The 14,168-nt window shown below is 34.2% G+C and overlaps 1 protein-coding gene across 1 annotated transcript; it reads left to right on the top strand.

Annotated features, from left to right (window-relative positions):
• Nucleotides 1-1,911: 1,911 nt before the first annotated feature.
• Nucleotides 1,912-4,194, top strand: LOC112524651. Its single transcript, XM_025134578.1, has 4 exons — nucleotides 1,912-2,267; nucleotides 2,348-2,559; nucleotides 3,179-3,458; nucleotides 3,687-4,194. Exons 1-4 carry the CDS (start codon nucleotides 1,989-1,991, stop codon nucleotides 3,984-3,986), a joined length of 1,071 nt encoding a protein of 356 aa, XP_024990346.1. The 5' UTR covers nucleotides 1,912-1,988; the 3' UTR covers nucleotides 3,987-4,194.
• Nucleotides 4,195-14,168: the final 9,974 nt, after the last annotated feature.

Below are 14,168 nucleotides of genomic sequence, written 5' to 3'. Positions count from 1 at the left end.
CATATTTTATAGATTTATTAAATAAAAATAAATTGCTTAAGAAATAATATAAATAATAAATGAAATAATGATATAAAAGGAATGTATACAAAAACCAAGGTTTTTGTTTAAATATATGGGTTTTAATAAGAATATATGATCGGACAAAACCTATGACTTACGGGGAAGGATCTCGTAAAAACCCCAAATTGAACCATAATTTTCGTAAATTATATAAACATGAACATGCCTTTATTAGATTTTTATAGTGCATAACATATTTTTAAACACGTTTAAATGTCTGCACTGTAAAGGGAAAAAACCATTTCGATACATAGGTATGGTAATGGGGCAGGCATCCCAATCTCCGTCCCCGATCCTCCATCTTTGTCCAAGTCCCCGTCTCCGTCCCCATCTACCACGGGGGAATTTGATCACATCCTCATCCCCGTCCTAACGGGGAAACGGGGATTTTTTTTCCTATTTGTGTAAGTTTTTTTAAATTAAATATGTGAAATGATACACATGTTTAAATCTCATTTTTTTTCCAATAAACGTAAAATCAAAAGGAATTTAATTTAATACAAAAAATATACATCATCATATAATAATTAATATATCGAAAACCAAAAAAAATTTAAATTTAATCTAAAAAAATTAACGTCACATTTATCAAAACATATTGAGTAATATCCAAAACCACGTGTAGTAATATCTAAAATATATTGAAATAGAAATTACCATTTACTAAATTAATAGAAATAAATAATATATAATATAATTATATATATATATATATATATATACGAGTACGGGGCGGGCCGGGGAGTGCGCTCGTCCCCATCCCTGGTTTGAGCCAAACGGGGATTCCCGTCCTTGTCCCTGAGACCCGGTTTAACGAAGAATCCCCATCCCTGATGAGAGCGGGTGGACCGGATGCCCCGACGGGGGCAGGTGAACCGGGTTCCCCGACGAGTCGGGACCAATTCTCATGCCTATAGATACATAATGCCAAATTGCTAACATGATATGGGAGAAAATTAAATGAGAGCCATAAAAATGTTTTAAAACTGTGAGAATCAATCTTAAAATATCTCTATATTATTTTATTCATTAAAAACTATGATTTAAGATATCGTTTCATATATCACGTTATGGAAGAACAATACAGGTGAAACTCTTTTTGGTTAAACAGTGAAATGAAAAATATATGTTAAAAATTCACATTTGGTAAATAGTAATATGTGAAAATATTTTAAATCCTAATATGAAAGAGAAAAAATCATGTGAAACAAAACGTTGAGATTGGTTCCTATGAGTTCATAACATTTTTGTTCTCATAGGAATAGTCTCCATATGAGATAAGATAAAATTTAGAGGCCGTTTACTAAACGCTTACCTGGGTAAGTGCTTACCAAGTTACATTACCTTATCGGATTGAATATGGTAAGGACCAACAATATTACCTGGTAAGAATGAAACAAAGACCAAGATTTTTACCCGGTAAGTGAAGACGACAAATCTTATCATGGTAAGCGCTTACTGGGTGAATTGTTGCATACAATACCGTTTTGTTATACTAAAATTTTACCCGATAAGTAAATGATATTGTTAAAGTTTACCAGTAAGCATTTACCAAATAAATGTTTGTAAACGGACCCTTAGACATGTTTTTATGTTTCAAGGATTGGGTGCTGGTGGAAAAAAAAAGTTAATGTGAAAAGTTTAAGAAGTAATCTTCATCCTTGGATGCATATTAAGATGAGATGAAATGCATCTGATCAATCTCCATATCAAACATGATTTATGATTTATAATTTGAAATTAAAGGTAATCAAAGTTAAAATCCCTTTATTATATATATTATTTAGTTACGTTTGCCCTACACCCCTCCATTATATATATTCCCAACATGAAGTTGCCACAGCACATCAAAAGAACACGTCTTCTCTCACTGTTGTTCCTGGTTGAATATCTCCGTCATCAAGTCTCTGGATGATGTGAGCAAAATGAAAGCTCACCAGGCGTTTGATAATATGTTCAAGAGGATTTCTCTGGTATTCTTGATCGGAATCTTAGCCTGGGCATATCACAACACCTGTCCTCCACCACCAAGGCTCTGCGGTTCTCCCGGTGGCCCGCCGGTCACCGGACCTCGTGTCGTCCTCAGAGATGGTAGACATTTAGCCTATAACGAATACGGCGTCTCCAGAGACACAGCAAAGTATAAGATCGTTTTCGTCCATGGATTCAGTTCATGCCGCTACGATGCATCAGTTTTCCATCAGGTTTGATTTGATTGTCGTTGAATTCGGAATCAAACATCCATGGATGTATAGATTGCTTAATCAATTTGTGCATTTTTTAGGAATTATTTGAAGAACTTAAGATTTACATGGTGACTTTCGATAGACCGGGTTACGGCGAGAGTGATCCGGATCCGAAACGAACGATTAAAAGTTTAGCTCTGGATATGGAAGATCTTGCTGATAATCTGGAACTTGGTTCTAAGTTCTATGTGATCGGATACTCCATGGGTCAACAAGGAGGTTGGGGCAGCCTCAAGTATATCCCTCATCGGTAAGTAACCTTCCGTATAAAACAAACCAATATCTCGTAATGCATAAATGGTTTGTACTGTACAATTCAACAATGCTTTTATCAGGAAAAAACCTCACCCCTAAATGTTCCAGGTTCCGGCAAAGTTAGAAAAGGTAACAAGTAAATCGATAAATTAAATGATGACATAAAAAAAATTATGTTAAAAATTATATGATAAACTCTTATCTAGGTAAGTGTTTATATATTAAAATCTTACGCATCAAAATAATTGATAGTGTTGACTCTTATCGATAAACGTTTACCAGGTAAACAATTAGGTAAACGGCCCCTAAAGAATCAAGTATTTTTTATAAGTTCAATTAAATATTTATGATAATAATCATTAATACTTGGTTTTCATGATTCTCAAAATATTTATGATTCTAAAGAATCTCTTCCTATTAATATAATATTAATACCATTACTTACGTTTACAAGTAGTGTAACATTTAATTTCAGTTACAAACATCTTTGTCACTTTCCCATTGTGTTTTAAGAAGATGTGAAAGTTGGTACTTGGTATCATCAAAATTATTTATTTAATAAGATATATTGGATTCTGTTTTTATCGTTTTTTGTGATTTTTCTTTCCTAATAGGTTAGCAGGAGTGGCATTGATTGCTCCCGTTGTGAACTACTGGTGGTCTAGTTTTCCAGCCAACTTAACGATGGCGGCCTACAAGTTACAACCTCGGCAAGACCAATGGGCGGTTGGGGTTTCGCACTACATGCCGTGGCTGGTCTACTGGTGGAACACTCAGAACTGGTTTCCTGGCTCTAGCGTTATAGCCGGAACACCCAATTTCTCAGCTTCTGATTGGGAACTCATAGCCAAACATCGTGACCAAGGGTCACCAACACCAATTCCGATGAGAAAGGTAAAACTAAATCCGATTCCATACTTTTTTGAAAGTATATAATGTTTATATACGACAAATATTCACGCACACTGCTCACCTTGGTGAAGTTTGAATCTTTGACCTCCTGGGAGGCTGGCAGTAAACCCACATATCGTTGGGCAAATGACCCTTTGGTATCAAGTTTAAACTTATTGGTAAAGTAAATTGAAATGAGAGTTTGTTAAAGATTTTAAGCATAAACAACAGGAATACGTAAGGCAACAAGGACTAGCGGAGTCGATTTTCAGGGACATGAGGGTCGGGTTTGGTAAATGGGAGTTCGATCCAATGGAGTTAGAAAACCCTTTCGAGAAGGAGGAGGATGGCAGTGTTCATTTGTGGCAAGGGGATGAAGACGGGCTCGTACCCACGAGTTTACAGAGATATATAGCTAAAAAATTACCATGGATTCACTACCATGAGATCCCTGGTGTTGGTCATTTGCTACCAAATTATGATGGTAAAAAAGAAGCCATTCTAAAGGCACTTCTACTAGGGAAAAACTGAGTGTTTTTGATATAACTAATTAGTGCATTCTGTTTTCTAATTGATAAGTTGAACAACATATAGATGTAGCACGTCTTGATATACAGAATAATAGAAAGTTGGTGTGAAAATCGTGCTCGATATTATTTCGAATTGAATGTGTCAATCGGGGAGCAAATGATTGTTTGAGTGTATGTTTACAAGCACTTTATAAGTTGTAATTTAGTTGGAAGCGAATGTGACCAAAAGCTCAGGCTTATCTATAAAGCATTTAACAAAAAAATTTAATAACAATTTTTTATGCATGAAGTACTGTTTATTGATGCATATTACTTAAAAATTTAAGATCACAAGTAAATTGTGCATAAGTACAACTTATTAAAGCTGTATGTTTGAATTTGTGTAACTAACTGCGGATAAACATAATCAAATAGAGGATAAACATTTCATTTTAAAATATAAAAAATATAAAATATAATTAGGATAATTATTGAGTTCTAACATAATATTTAATTATTATCTTTATAAACAAAATAAATTATTAAACCTAAATTAAGTTAAATTAAATTACAATAAAAAATTTAAATTAAAAAAATATACAAACAAGTACTTTTAAATAGTTAATTTGATACTAATATTGATATATTTTTTACAAATTTTATATGATATTTTCAAATTTATATTTCATTCAAAATTAAAAACATTATCGTTTTCTCAAAACCACATAAAATCGTATTTATATCGACATGGATAAAAAATAAAACGAAACATTAAAATGAAAATATGTCTTGATGCATTGCACGAGTACCCTTCTAGTTTATATGAAATTGTAAGGATGTGGACATTGAAATTTCTTTTAATAAAAAAAGAATAAAACATACAAGAAAAAGAAAAAAATTAGTAAAATACCAAAATGCCCTCGGTCGGAATGAGGTTTTTATGGGACTACATCTGAAATAAAATAGCAATCACGATAATAAAAAATGTAATTATTTAAAAATAGGTTCCAGACTTGATATTGAGTGGCAATCACAGAAACCACAAGTGTAATTAACTCTAAATATAAATAAATATTTATGATCATAACTACTGATATTTGGTTTTCATGATTTTCAAAATATGTACGATGAATCGCTCCCTGTTAATATAATATTAAAATCATTGCATACGTTTATAAGTAATATAACATTTAGTTTCAATTACAAACGTCTTGTCATTTTCACTTTGCGTTTTAGGAATATATGGAAATCGGTACTTGGTAAGTTGGTATCATCAATCTAAATCAAAAAATGTATTTACTAAGATATATTGGATTTTGCTTTTTTTTTTTTACCTGGATATCTAACCGGCTATATAAGTCGACTAATAACAAGGCGACCACATGCTTTGCAGATAGGCTGAAGTCACCGCATTTGAACCTCCGTGGCCACAAAAGTATTTTTATTCCTCCTTGGATTTGAACCTGTGACCTCCTGGTACTGTTGATCTTTGAAACCAAACTCAAACCAATCAGACACTACCCTTATGGTTGGATTTTACTTATATTGTTTCGAGAAGAAGTTTTACCATTTGTGTTGTCTAATTTGTATGTCAATGTCAAGTAATCAATACTCAAATGTGCATTAAATACGTGAAAATCTCTATCTTTATTTTGGAGCCAAACTGTCAAACCAACTGAAACAAACTATTTTATAATCAATGTGATTTTATAAAATTTAAAACCGTACATACCAATATGATCGATATTATACATTCTAAATCGAATAAATTAAACCATTTTGCATCAAGTCCACCCGAAGATGCAATGCTTTATTAGGAAAAAAAAATGTGGTGCACCATACCCTATACATAATCAAATAGGCTTTGTTTGTTTTTTTAAAAAAGAAATTCTTATTAGTCTCTTATGTCTGATTAGTTAAGAGGTAAGGTCATTCAGACTGTTTTTTTTTTTCATTTTTTAAGAAGCACTTATATCTTGTTCACCTCTTATCTGATAAGAGGTAAACCAACCTCTTATTGTTCTTCAAACTCTTAGCAACGACATTTCTCAATCAATTAAACTTAATCGATAATTACCAAATCGACCATCACCTGTCTCAATTGATGTATTTTAATAGGATTTAAATGTGTTAACTACCATTAATGACATATTTTCGTTTAAATGAATGTTAATTATATAGTTTACATGTAAATTTCGTAATAATGACTAAACATGTGAAATTGTATAAACTTAAAACTATAATTTTCTAATGGATTAAATAGACAATTTAAACAAATTCAGACATTTATGATCAGTTTACAAAAACAAATAGTCTTATTGATTCAGATTTCAAACTTCAGCATCACCTTTTATTAATAAAAAATGAAGTAATACTTTAGACTTCAGCACCTCTTACAAAAACAAACGTCTGGTTTCTGGGAATGAAAAATATCATGGTGCCACAAGCTTTTTAATGAATTTTCACATGTGATATATTATTAAATAAATAAATTATGTTATTTAAAAAAAATCGAAGATTTGAGAAAAAAATGTTCCATCAACTATGTTAAACTCTAAATATCTACCAATTAGGTGAAATGTGTTGTAATTTTGTATAACTTTTTAAAAAAATGTATAGGAAAGATAATTTTTAAAATATTTTTATAATATAATTAATACTGGAATTACTAAAATAAAGTAACTGTTAGAGTTTGATTGTAATTTTTTAGAGATTTTGATTTTTAATACTTTATTTTAGAAAACTTATAGTATAGGGTTTCGCACTACATGCGGTGGCTGGCTGGTCTACTGGTGGAACACTCATAAATGGTTTCCTTGCTCTAGTGTTATAGCCGGAACGCCCAAATTCTCAGCTTTTGATTTGGAGCTCGTGGCCAAGCGTCGTGACCAAGGGTCACCAACACCAATTTCCTTTTACTTGTTCAAATAACAATTAAGGTGAAGCAAGGTCAAATGCAAAAGGTAAACTAAATCCAATTTCAAACTTTTATGAAAGTATATAATATTTATATCAACAAATACTCACGCACACTGCTCACCTTTTGTGATGTTTGAACCTTCAAACTCCTTGGAGGCCAGGATCTACTAATAAACCTAAATATGACCCTTTAGTACCAATTTTGAACTCATTGGCAAAATGAATTGAAACGAGAGTTTGTTAAGATTATAAGCATGAACAACACGGATACGCAAGGCACCAAGGACTAGCAGAGTCGATTTTCAGGGATATGATGGTCAAGTTTGGTAATGGGAGTTCGACCCAACGAAGTTAGAAAACCCATTCGGAAAGGAGAAAAAGGGTAGCGTTCATTTGTGGCATTGGGATGAAGACATGCTCGTACCAACGAGTTTGCGGAGATATATAGTGAAAAAATTACCATGGATTCACTACCATCAGATACCTGTTGTTGGCCATTTCCTATCAAATTATGATGGTAAAAAAAAAGCCATTTTAAAGGCAGTTCTACTAGGTGAATACCAAGTGTATTAGATATATCAAATTACTCTATTCTTGCTTTTAGTCGATAAGTTGAACAACATATAGATGTAATACGTCTTGATATATATATATATATATTATATATATATATATATATATATAGAAAGTTGGTATGGAAATTGTGCTCGATGTTATTTCGAATTGAATAAGTTAATTGGGGAGGAAATTAAGTGTACGTTTACAAGCACTTTATAAGCTTGTAATTTAGTTCGCAACAAATGTGACCGAAAGCTCAGACTTATCTGCAAGAAATTGACGATACGTGAAGAAATTGGGGTGTAATTGTATTGATACCGATGGTTTAACCAATTATCAAACCATAATTTATTATATACTTGAAAGGTACTCGCGTAATGCAACGATAAACATCTTGATTTTAATGTTTCATTTTATTTTTTGTCTTTATCGATGTTATAATACGGTTTATGTGGTATGGAGAAAATAATAATGTTTTTTTTAATAAAATATAATTTTAAAGATATCATAAAACTTTGAAAAAAATCGTATCAAATTAATTATTTAAAAATTTATTTTTTATGTAATTATTTTAATTCAATGTTTTTCATTATAACTTAATTTAAGTTTGACAATGAAGTAATTTATTTTTGATTTAATAATATAATTCTTTATGAAGAAAATATTTGAAGTATGTTGGAATAATTATCCTAATTAAATTTTAGATTTTTTTTTATATTTAAAATGACATGTTTATCCTGTTACGATTATAGGTATCTATTGTTAGTTACACAAATTCAAGCATGAAATTTTAAAAAATTGTACTTACGCACAATTTCATTGTAAACTTGAATTTTAAGTAATGTACATCAATAAACAATATTTCACACATAAAAAATTATTTTTAAGAGTTTTTTATCAGATGTTTTATAATATAGTATAGATATATGTGCCCCATTTCTGAAAATTCTTGACATGTCAATAAGCATTCCTCTAAAAAAAAAAGTCACGAGTGTACCTGCACATAATGGTCAAAATTCTCGAGAAAAGGCCGTGAACACCACCCATTAATTAGAGGCAGGATACATTTTTCTTTCAAAGTGGTATCGACAACCTGAAAGTCAATTTGCTTAAAAACTTTCAAGCCGCATAAGAAAACTGAAAAGCTATCAACGTTTTTCATGATGTGAAGTGAAACCACATACCAATATTTATTACAATGGCATCATTTTGGCTGATAGTAAACAGCTTCAAAAATCAGCTGTCAAGATACCACCAATACAACATGGGTGGTGCTTTTCATAAGCTGCAACGAGTAGAATCGGTTGAATTGTGTCCTCAACGGTTGCAAGAGTGACACCTGAGGTCGACTCGAGACCAACACTGTCCAAAGGATGTCTGCTAGGTGGCTTTTTTACTTGCTTGCACGGTTTCGGTTGTATTTCACCATCTTTGTGCTCTCTGGCCTCGGCTTTTCGAAGTCCTTTTTGCCAACTCTTGTATAGACCTTGCCTAAGAGTATACACAACAGGAATCAAGTGTAGTAAAAGAAAATGAATTATACTACATTGCATTAGAAAAAAATTAATGTTACTAACGAAAATGAACTTACTTGGAGATCCGGTGCTCTTGAATCAGGCACTTTTTCCTTTTTAACCATTACTACCGAGATCAAGTTTGCCACGTAATTTCTGAAGCTTCTTTATTCTTCTTTGGCGACGCAGCATTTGCCACCATCGCATTTTCTTTGCCATCTTCCCACCACCATGTTGACCGGTTAAACGGCTTGGAATTTTTTGTACGCCACCTTTAGACTTCTTGGATTTCTTGGGATGGCGAGAATGTTTCAAGAGCCCGCCTACGAGTACCTGGAAATGACCTTTCTGGGTTTTATCTACTACTTTGCGAGCCACTGTCTTTTTCTGATTCTTGTTGACCACCTGTTCTCCGTACTCCTCATCCTTCCTCCTCCTATGGCCAAGGGCCTTTCCTGCATGCTTCCATAAGGATTTTCTGTGATTGTCTTCATCGCCATCATGGTGGTGGTGATGATGGTGATGGTGGTGGTGGTGGAAGATGATTGCTAACTTGTCTTTAAGTTTTCTCAACCGTCCAACTTGTTTCCTCTTCGGTTCTTTCTGATTACCCCTTTTGTAACCCTTTGTAGGAACCGTCCTTCTTGACATTGATCCTGAAGATTCATATGAGCTACTCACGTAAGGACTTCGATCCCTACTTGAAACAGAGTACAACTCACTCTCACTCTCTTCATGGCCCCTACTGCTTGATCCTGAGTTCAGCTCCCTCTCACTGCTGTAAGTGGGACCTAGAAGTGAAGATCCTTCACTGTCACTACTACTAGTATATGCTTGCGGACTTTGACTCTGAGTTGTCGAACTAGAGGAATAGTTTGAGCTTGGAACTGGACTATCTGAAAGACACTGGTTTGCAGGAGAAACCAATCTTTTTGGGTCAACCAGCTCATGTTTCCCTCGAATTCCTCTGTAATGTTCCATTTTATCTTTATATGTTTTACCAGGTTTCTTTTGCCTAGTGATTTCAACTTCTTCAAGTTCACTGGATCCAACAGGTGGGAGCGACCATTGGGTCATCTCTGAGGTCCTCATTGCCACCTTTTTTGCCATATGTATTTGATCCAACTGTTCTCTGTTTATCTGACTTGAGAATTTCCCATGTAATAGAGGACGATTCTTGTCGGTCATCTTATTCGAATTTGAAGAGACCCCAGCACTATGAAAAGGAATAGAATTTTCCACTGGCATATGTTCATACTGGTAGTTTATTTGATTGAGCATTTCACTTCTGCTAACAACAGGTTCCTCTGCTTCACTTAGGTTAGCTTTTTCGGCCGCTTGACTCGTTGTTTGACCACCAGGCAGCATTGTATTAACAGTCCTCATATCGACCAGTTGATGAGCTGTGTCTCTAGGCTTCACTTGGACCTCGCACCATTGATGAGCCGTGTCTCTAGGCTTCCAAGTCCTTCGAATTGTTTTGCTACTCTTTGGATCACTTCTACCCACAGCAAAATTTCCAGTCTGGCTCAGTTTGCTGTCGGACTCACTTTTGAAAAGATCGACACGCTTGGCTGCTAATCTCCAAGCCAAAATATGTGATTCTATTTGTTGTATTTTAGCATAAGCTTCTCTAGACATTTGATCACGTTGATCAGTTAGATTATATAAAGCTGGTGATTTTACGAAGTTAACTGTTAAAGGACTGCTTGATGAACATCCCGAACCTCCAACTCTGCCTGGGTCAGTTCCAACTTCCCAACTTCTTTTATGATTCTGAATTTGACTTGTGTTAATAGATAGAATGGCTTTATCAGAAAACAATTTATCTGAAGTCGAAGCTTCTCTGTCTTGAATGCTAGTCTCTTTAGTCAGCTGCTTGACTTTTGGTCTCTGGCATACCCGACATCGTTTCAGTCTGACTCCAGATTCACCTGGTGAGATGCTTTTTGACTGCCCGGAAGAAACCACTTGATTTGTTGGCTCACCGAAGATCCCTTCACCAGTTATTAAGTCAACTTTCTGCAGACTCGGATCCTTGGCAGTGCTTTGAACACCACTTGCAAAATCAGTTGGTGGACTTCGCTGAGAGAGAGGTTGCAGCTTTAGTCCATCTCTGGATTGCTCTTGTCCCATTGACCACGGACTATAAGATGTTCTAAATTGAGAGCCTAGTATCTGATAGAAAGTATTATGATTCTAGTTTTGATATCACTTGAGTAGCGAAAGAAATTTCATGCCAAGAACAAAGCAACGGCTCATATACACGACGAAAAACCCTGCATACCTTTGCATGATCCTCAAAAGCCTTTTTGGCAGCACCATCCAGTAAATTTCTTAGAAATAATCTTGCATTATTATCCAACTGTTTCGAATAAACATAAGCACATTCATTAGCAGCATATGGAAGAAGAAAGAAGGAGAAACATACTGCTGTAAGAAAAAATAATGTATTTCTTCATAAAATACACAGTAAACCTTGAGGGGTTAGCTCAACTAGCAATAAGACTTGGGCCTTGGTCTCCTCTCATAAATCACCAGTTTGAGTCCCTCCAAGGCCAGTTGGGATTTTCCTGGCCATTCTCCAAAACCCCTCGAAAGTAGGATCTGAGTGTGGAATGTACGCGGATACGTCCAACACCTCAAAGGGTAGAGTTGTTTTCGTAGACCCCCGGAATTGAAAGGTGGACTATTTCTTTGGTACGAAAGTGTTACTATTAGATTTTAGTGTTTGGAATGAAAGGCTCATTGTAATCATCACAGCATCACTATTCTAATATTTTTTTTGTTGGTCTAACATATTGTACAACTTTAAATCAAATGAATACCAGCAATTTTATGATGGAAGAGGATCATTAAAGATGCAAATAGACTCTTACATTTTCAGAGCCTGCATCTTGCACACATTGTCCATCGGTTACAAGAAGCCCATACAATCTTCGTAAGGCAAGTAGGTCTGCTTCTAGGTCCTTTGGATCCATCATCTGTCAGTATGAGTCTGCAAAAACTGATGAATAATTCTATAAGCGAATACTACTTTTATGGCGCTACAGTTATGTACTCACAAAGAGATAACCACATACCTGGTCCGAGTTTTGGTCAGAAATCTCTCATTACCCACTATCTGATCGTCGACGACTTTTAGGGTTGAATTGAAAACAACCGCTACATACAGTTACGATTATTAAATTTACAAACACGAATGAAAATAGTAGTACGAATTACAAGTACCGTTTCAAAATCTATCCTCTAGAGAAGGAAAAAATCCCAAATTCAAGGAGGGAGAACGTAATCAGTGAACATCAAAGCAATCTTATCCCAATAGCCTTCAAAACATGGCATTGATCCTATATTCACAGATTAAATAAGGAACGTACTTTGAACAGATACATCACAGATTAATCATACTTTGAACAACTACGTTACAAATTAATCGATCCAACCCATATTACCTGTGAAGGCGAAGGGGAAAGGAAAGCGGCGGGATCAACACGCCAACTACTGGAGAACGGAGACAGCGCGAAGGCGTCGAATGGAGGGCGACGACGGCGTGAAGGCGTCGAATGGGGCCGGCGACGGCGTGAACAATCGAATGGAGGCAGCGACGGGACGAGAGAAAAGGGGGTGTTTCACCGCGGTAAATTTTTAAAATTTCACCGTGAAGAATCAGTTTCTGTGAATCGGAAAGCAGATTTTAAATTTTCACCGCGGTAATTTTATGTTTTTAATTAAAAAAAGTGTAACGGTCCAAAAAATAAATCAAAAACTGAAGGAGGGATAAAAATTTCTGAATTTTTTTATTAAATAAATTCCTAAAATTTTTTGAAGCCAATTAAACTTATTCTCCAATAAAACTGGTTAATATAATAAAATTATATAAAAATTCACAAAAAAAAAACTAAAGTATTATAGTGTACTAGAAATACACCAGTATAATGTAGCGGAGTTCTGAAATCTATATCTTATTTTGTTGTTTGTCTTTCTTGATTTTATTTTACGTAAAAATCTAGAGATGAGTTGATTATTATTTTATCTTAAAATGTGTATCAATATGGGTTTCAAACTAAAGATTATAAAATTCTAATTTTATGATTTAATTTATTTAGTTTAAGTTTTATTATAAACAACGTATGGTCAATGGCCGATTTTCGACTCTAAAAGCCCGCATCATAAATCCCCCGATGACCTAATGCCTATTTATGGCCACAACACGCAAACAACTATTTTAAACCAGTAAAGACCGACTCCCCATGTTTATGGATCCATTTTGTTACAGTCTAAATTACATGACCCCGATTGAATGACCAACGCATTAAAAACATATACATCTTAAATAAAGATGCAATAATGCAAATCGTACCCAAACTAAAAATTGAACAAATTAAATCGGACAAATGTCCTCAAAATTCATTTGGATTAAAACTGATGTAACACTCTGAGTTTTATTAATTTGAATGGTACGTGTTTTTTTTTGAACTGTGAGAGTCATATATCAGGGGGGGTTTACATGCGAGTTGTATATTCGGCGGGTTTACATATATATATATATATATATATATATATATATATGTGCGGGTTTATGCGCATCGTATATGTTGGTGAGGTTACTATCTTGAATGCTAATGAATAAACACTAAAGGTCGAATGAGAACCTTGAAGTTGGAACTCTGCTAGAAAATGAATGGAAACTAAGATATGGTATCCTTGAGGCAACGCTTAGTGGAGACTGTGCACTAAAAGTATTATGACCTTGAGGTGACGTTGGTAGGGGTGTGAACTAAATGTATTGAAGACTTGAGTTGAAGCTTAATATAGTGTGCACTAAAGTCAATGATCTGAGGTGCAGTTCGATAACATCAATATGTGGCATACTTTTGTGTTTTCATCACGTTCAACGGAAACGGGTCTCCTCCATCATGGAAAGGTGTTGTTTTGGATATAGAATTTATCCATGTTTCTTGTGACATTTTGAGTAATGATTTATGGTTTTGGGGTATTGAACATTATCCATGTTTTGGATAATAAAGTTTTATCCATATTTTCAGTATTTGAATATTAAAGTTTATTCGCATTTTGTGTGTGTATTTAGTTTTGATTTCATATTAATTGGGAGTTCTGTTTTATGAGTTTTCATCATGAAAACTGGTCAGTTTTGAAAAAAATGTCACTTTTACATTTAATATAATTCATTTTGGAAATTTTGATTTAAATAA

This window comes from Cynara cardunculus (genome assembly GCF_001531365.2).
Source record: "Cynara cardunculus var. scolymus isolate 2C chromosome LG 13, CcrdV1, whole genome shotgun sequence".
Taxonomy (NCBI): domain Eukaryota; kingdom Viridiplantae; phylum Streptophyta; class Magnoliopsida; order Asterales; family Asteraceae; genus Cynara; species Cynara cardunculus.
Note: the sequence above shows the minus strand (reverse complement) of the source record. Positions and strands in the feature narration are given on the sequence as shown.

Bases quoted from the DNA above. Each gene is read 5' to 3' on its own strand.
- LOC112524651 (XM_025134578.1), top strand. From the start codon at position 1,989: ATGAAAGCTCACCAGGCGTTTGATAATATGTTCAAGAGGATTTCTCTG. The intron at 2,268-2,347 runs GTTTGATTTGAT...TGCATTTTTTAG, and splicing joins ATGCATCAGTTTTCCATCAG to GAATTATTTGAAGAACTTAA. The intron at 3,459-3,686 runs GTAAAACTAAAT...CATAAACAACAG, and splicing joins CACCAATTCCGATGAGAAAG to GAATACGTAAGGCAACAAGG.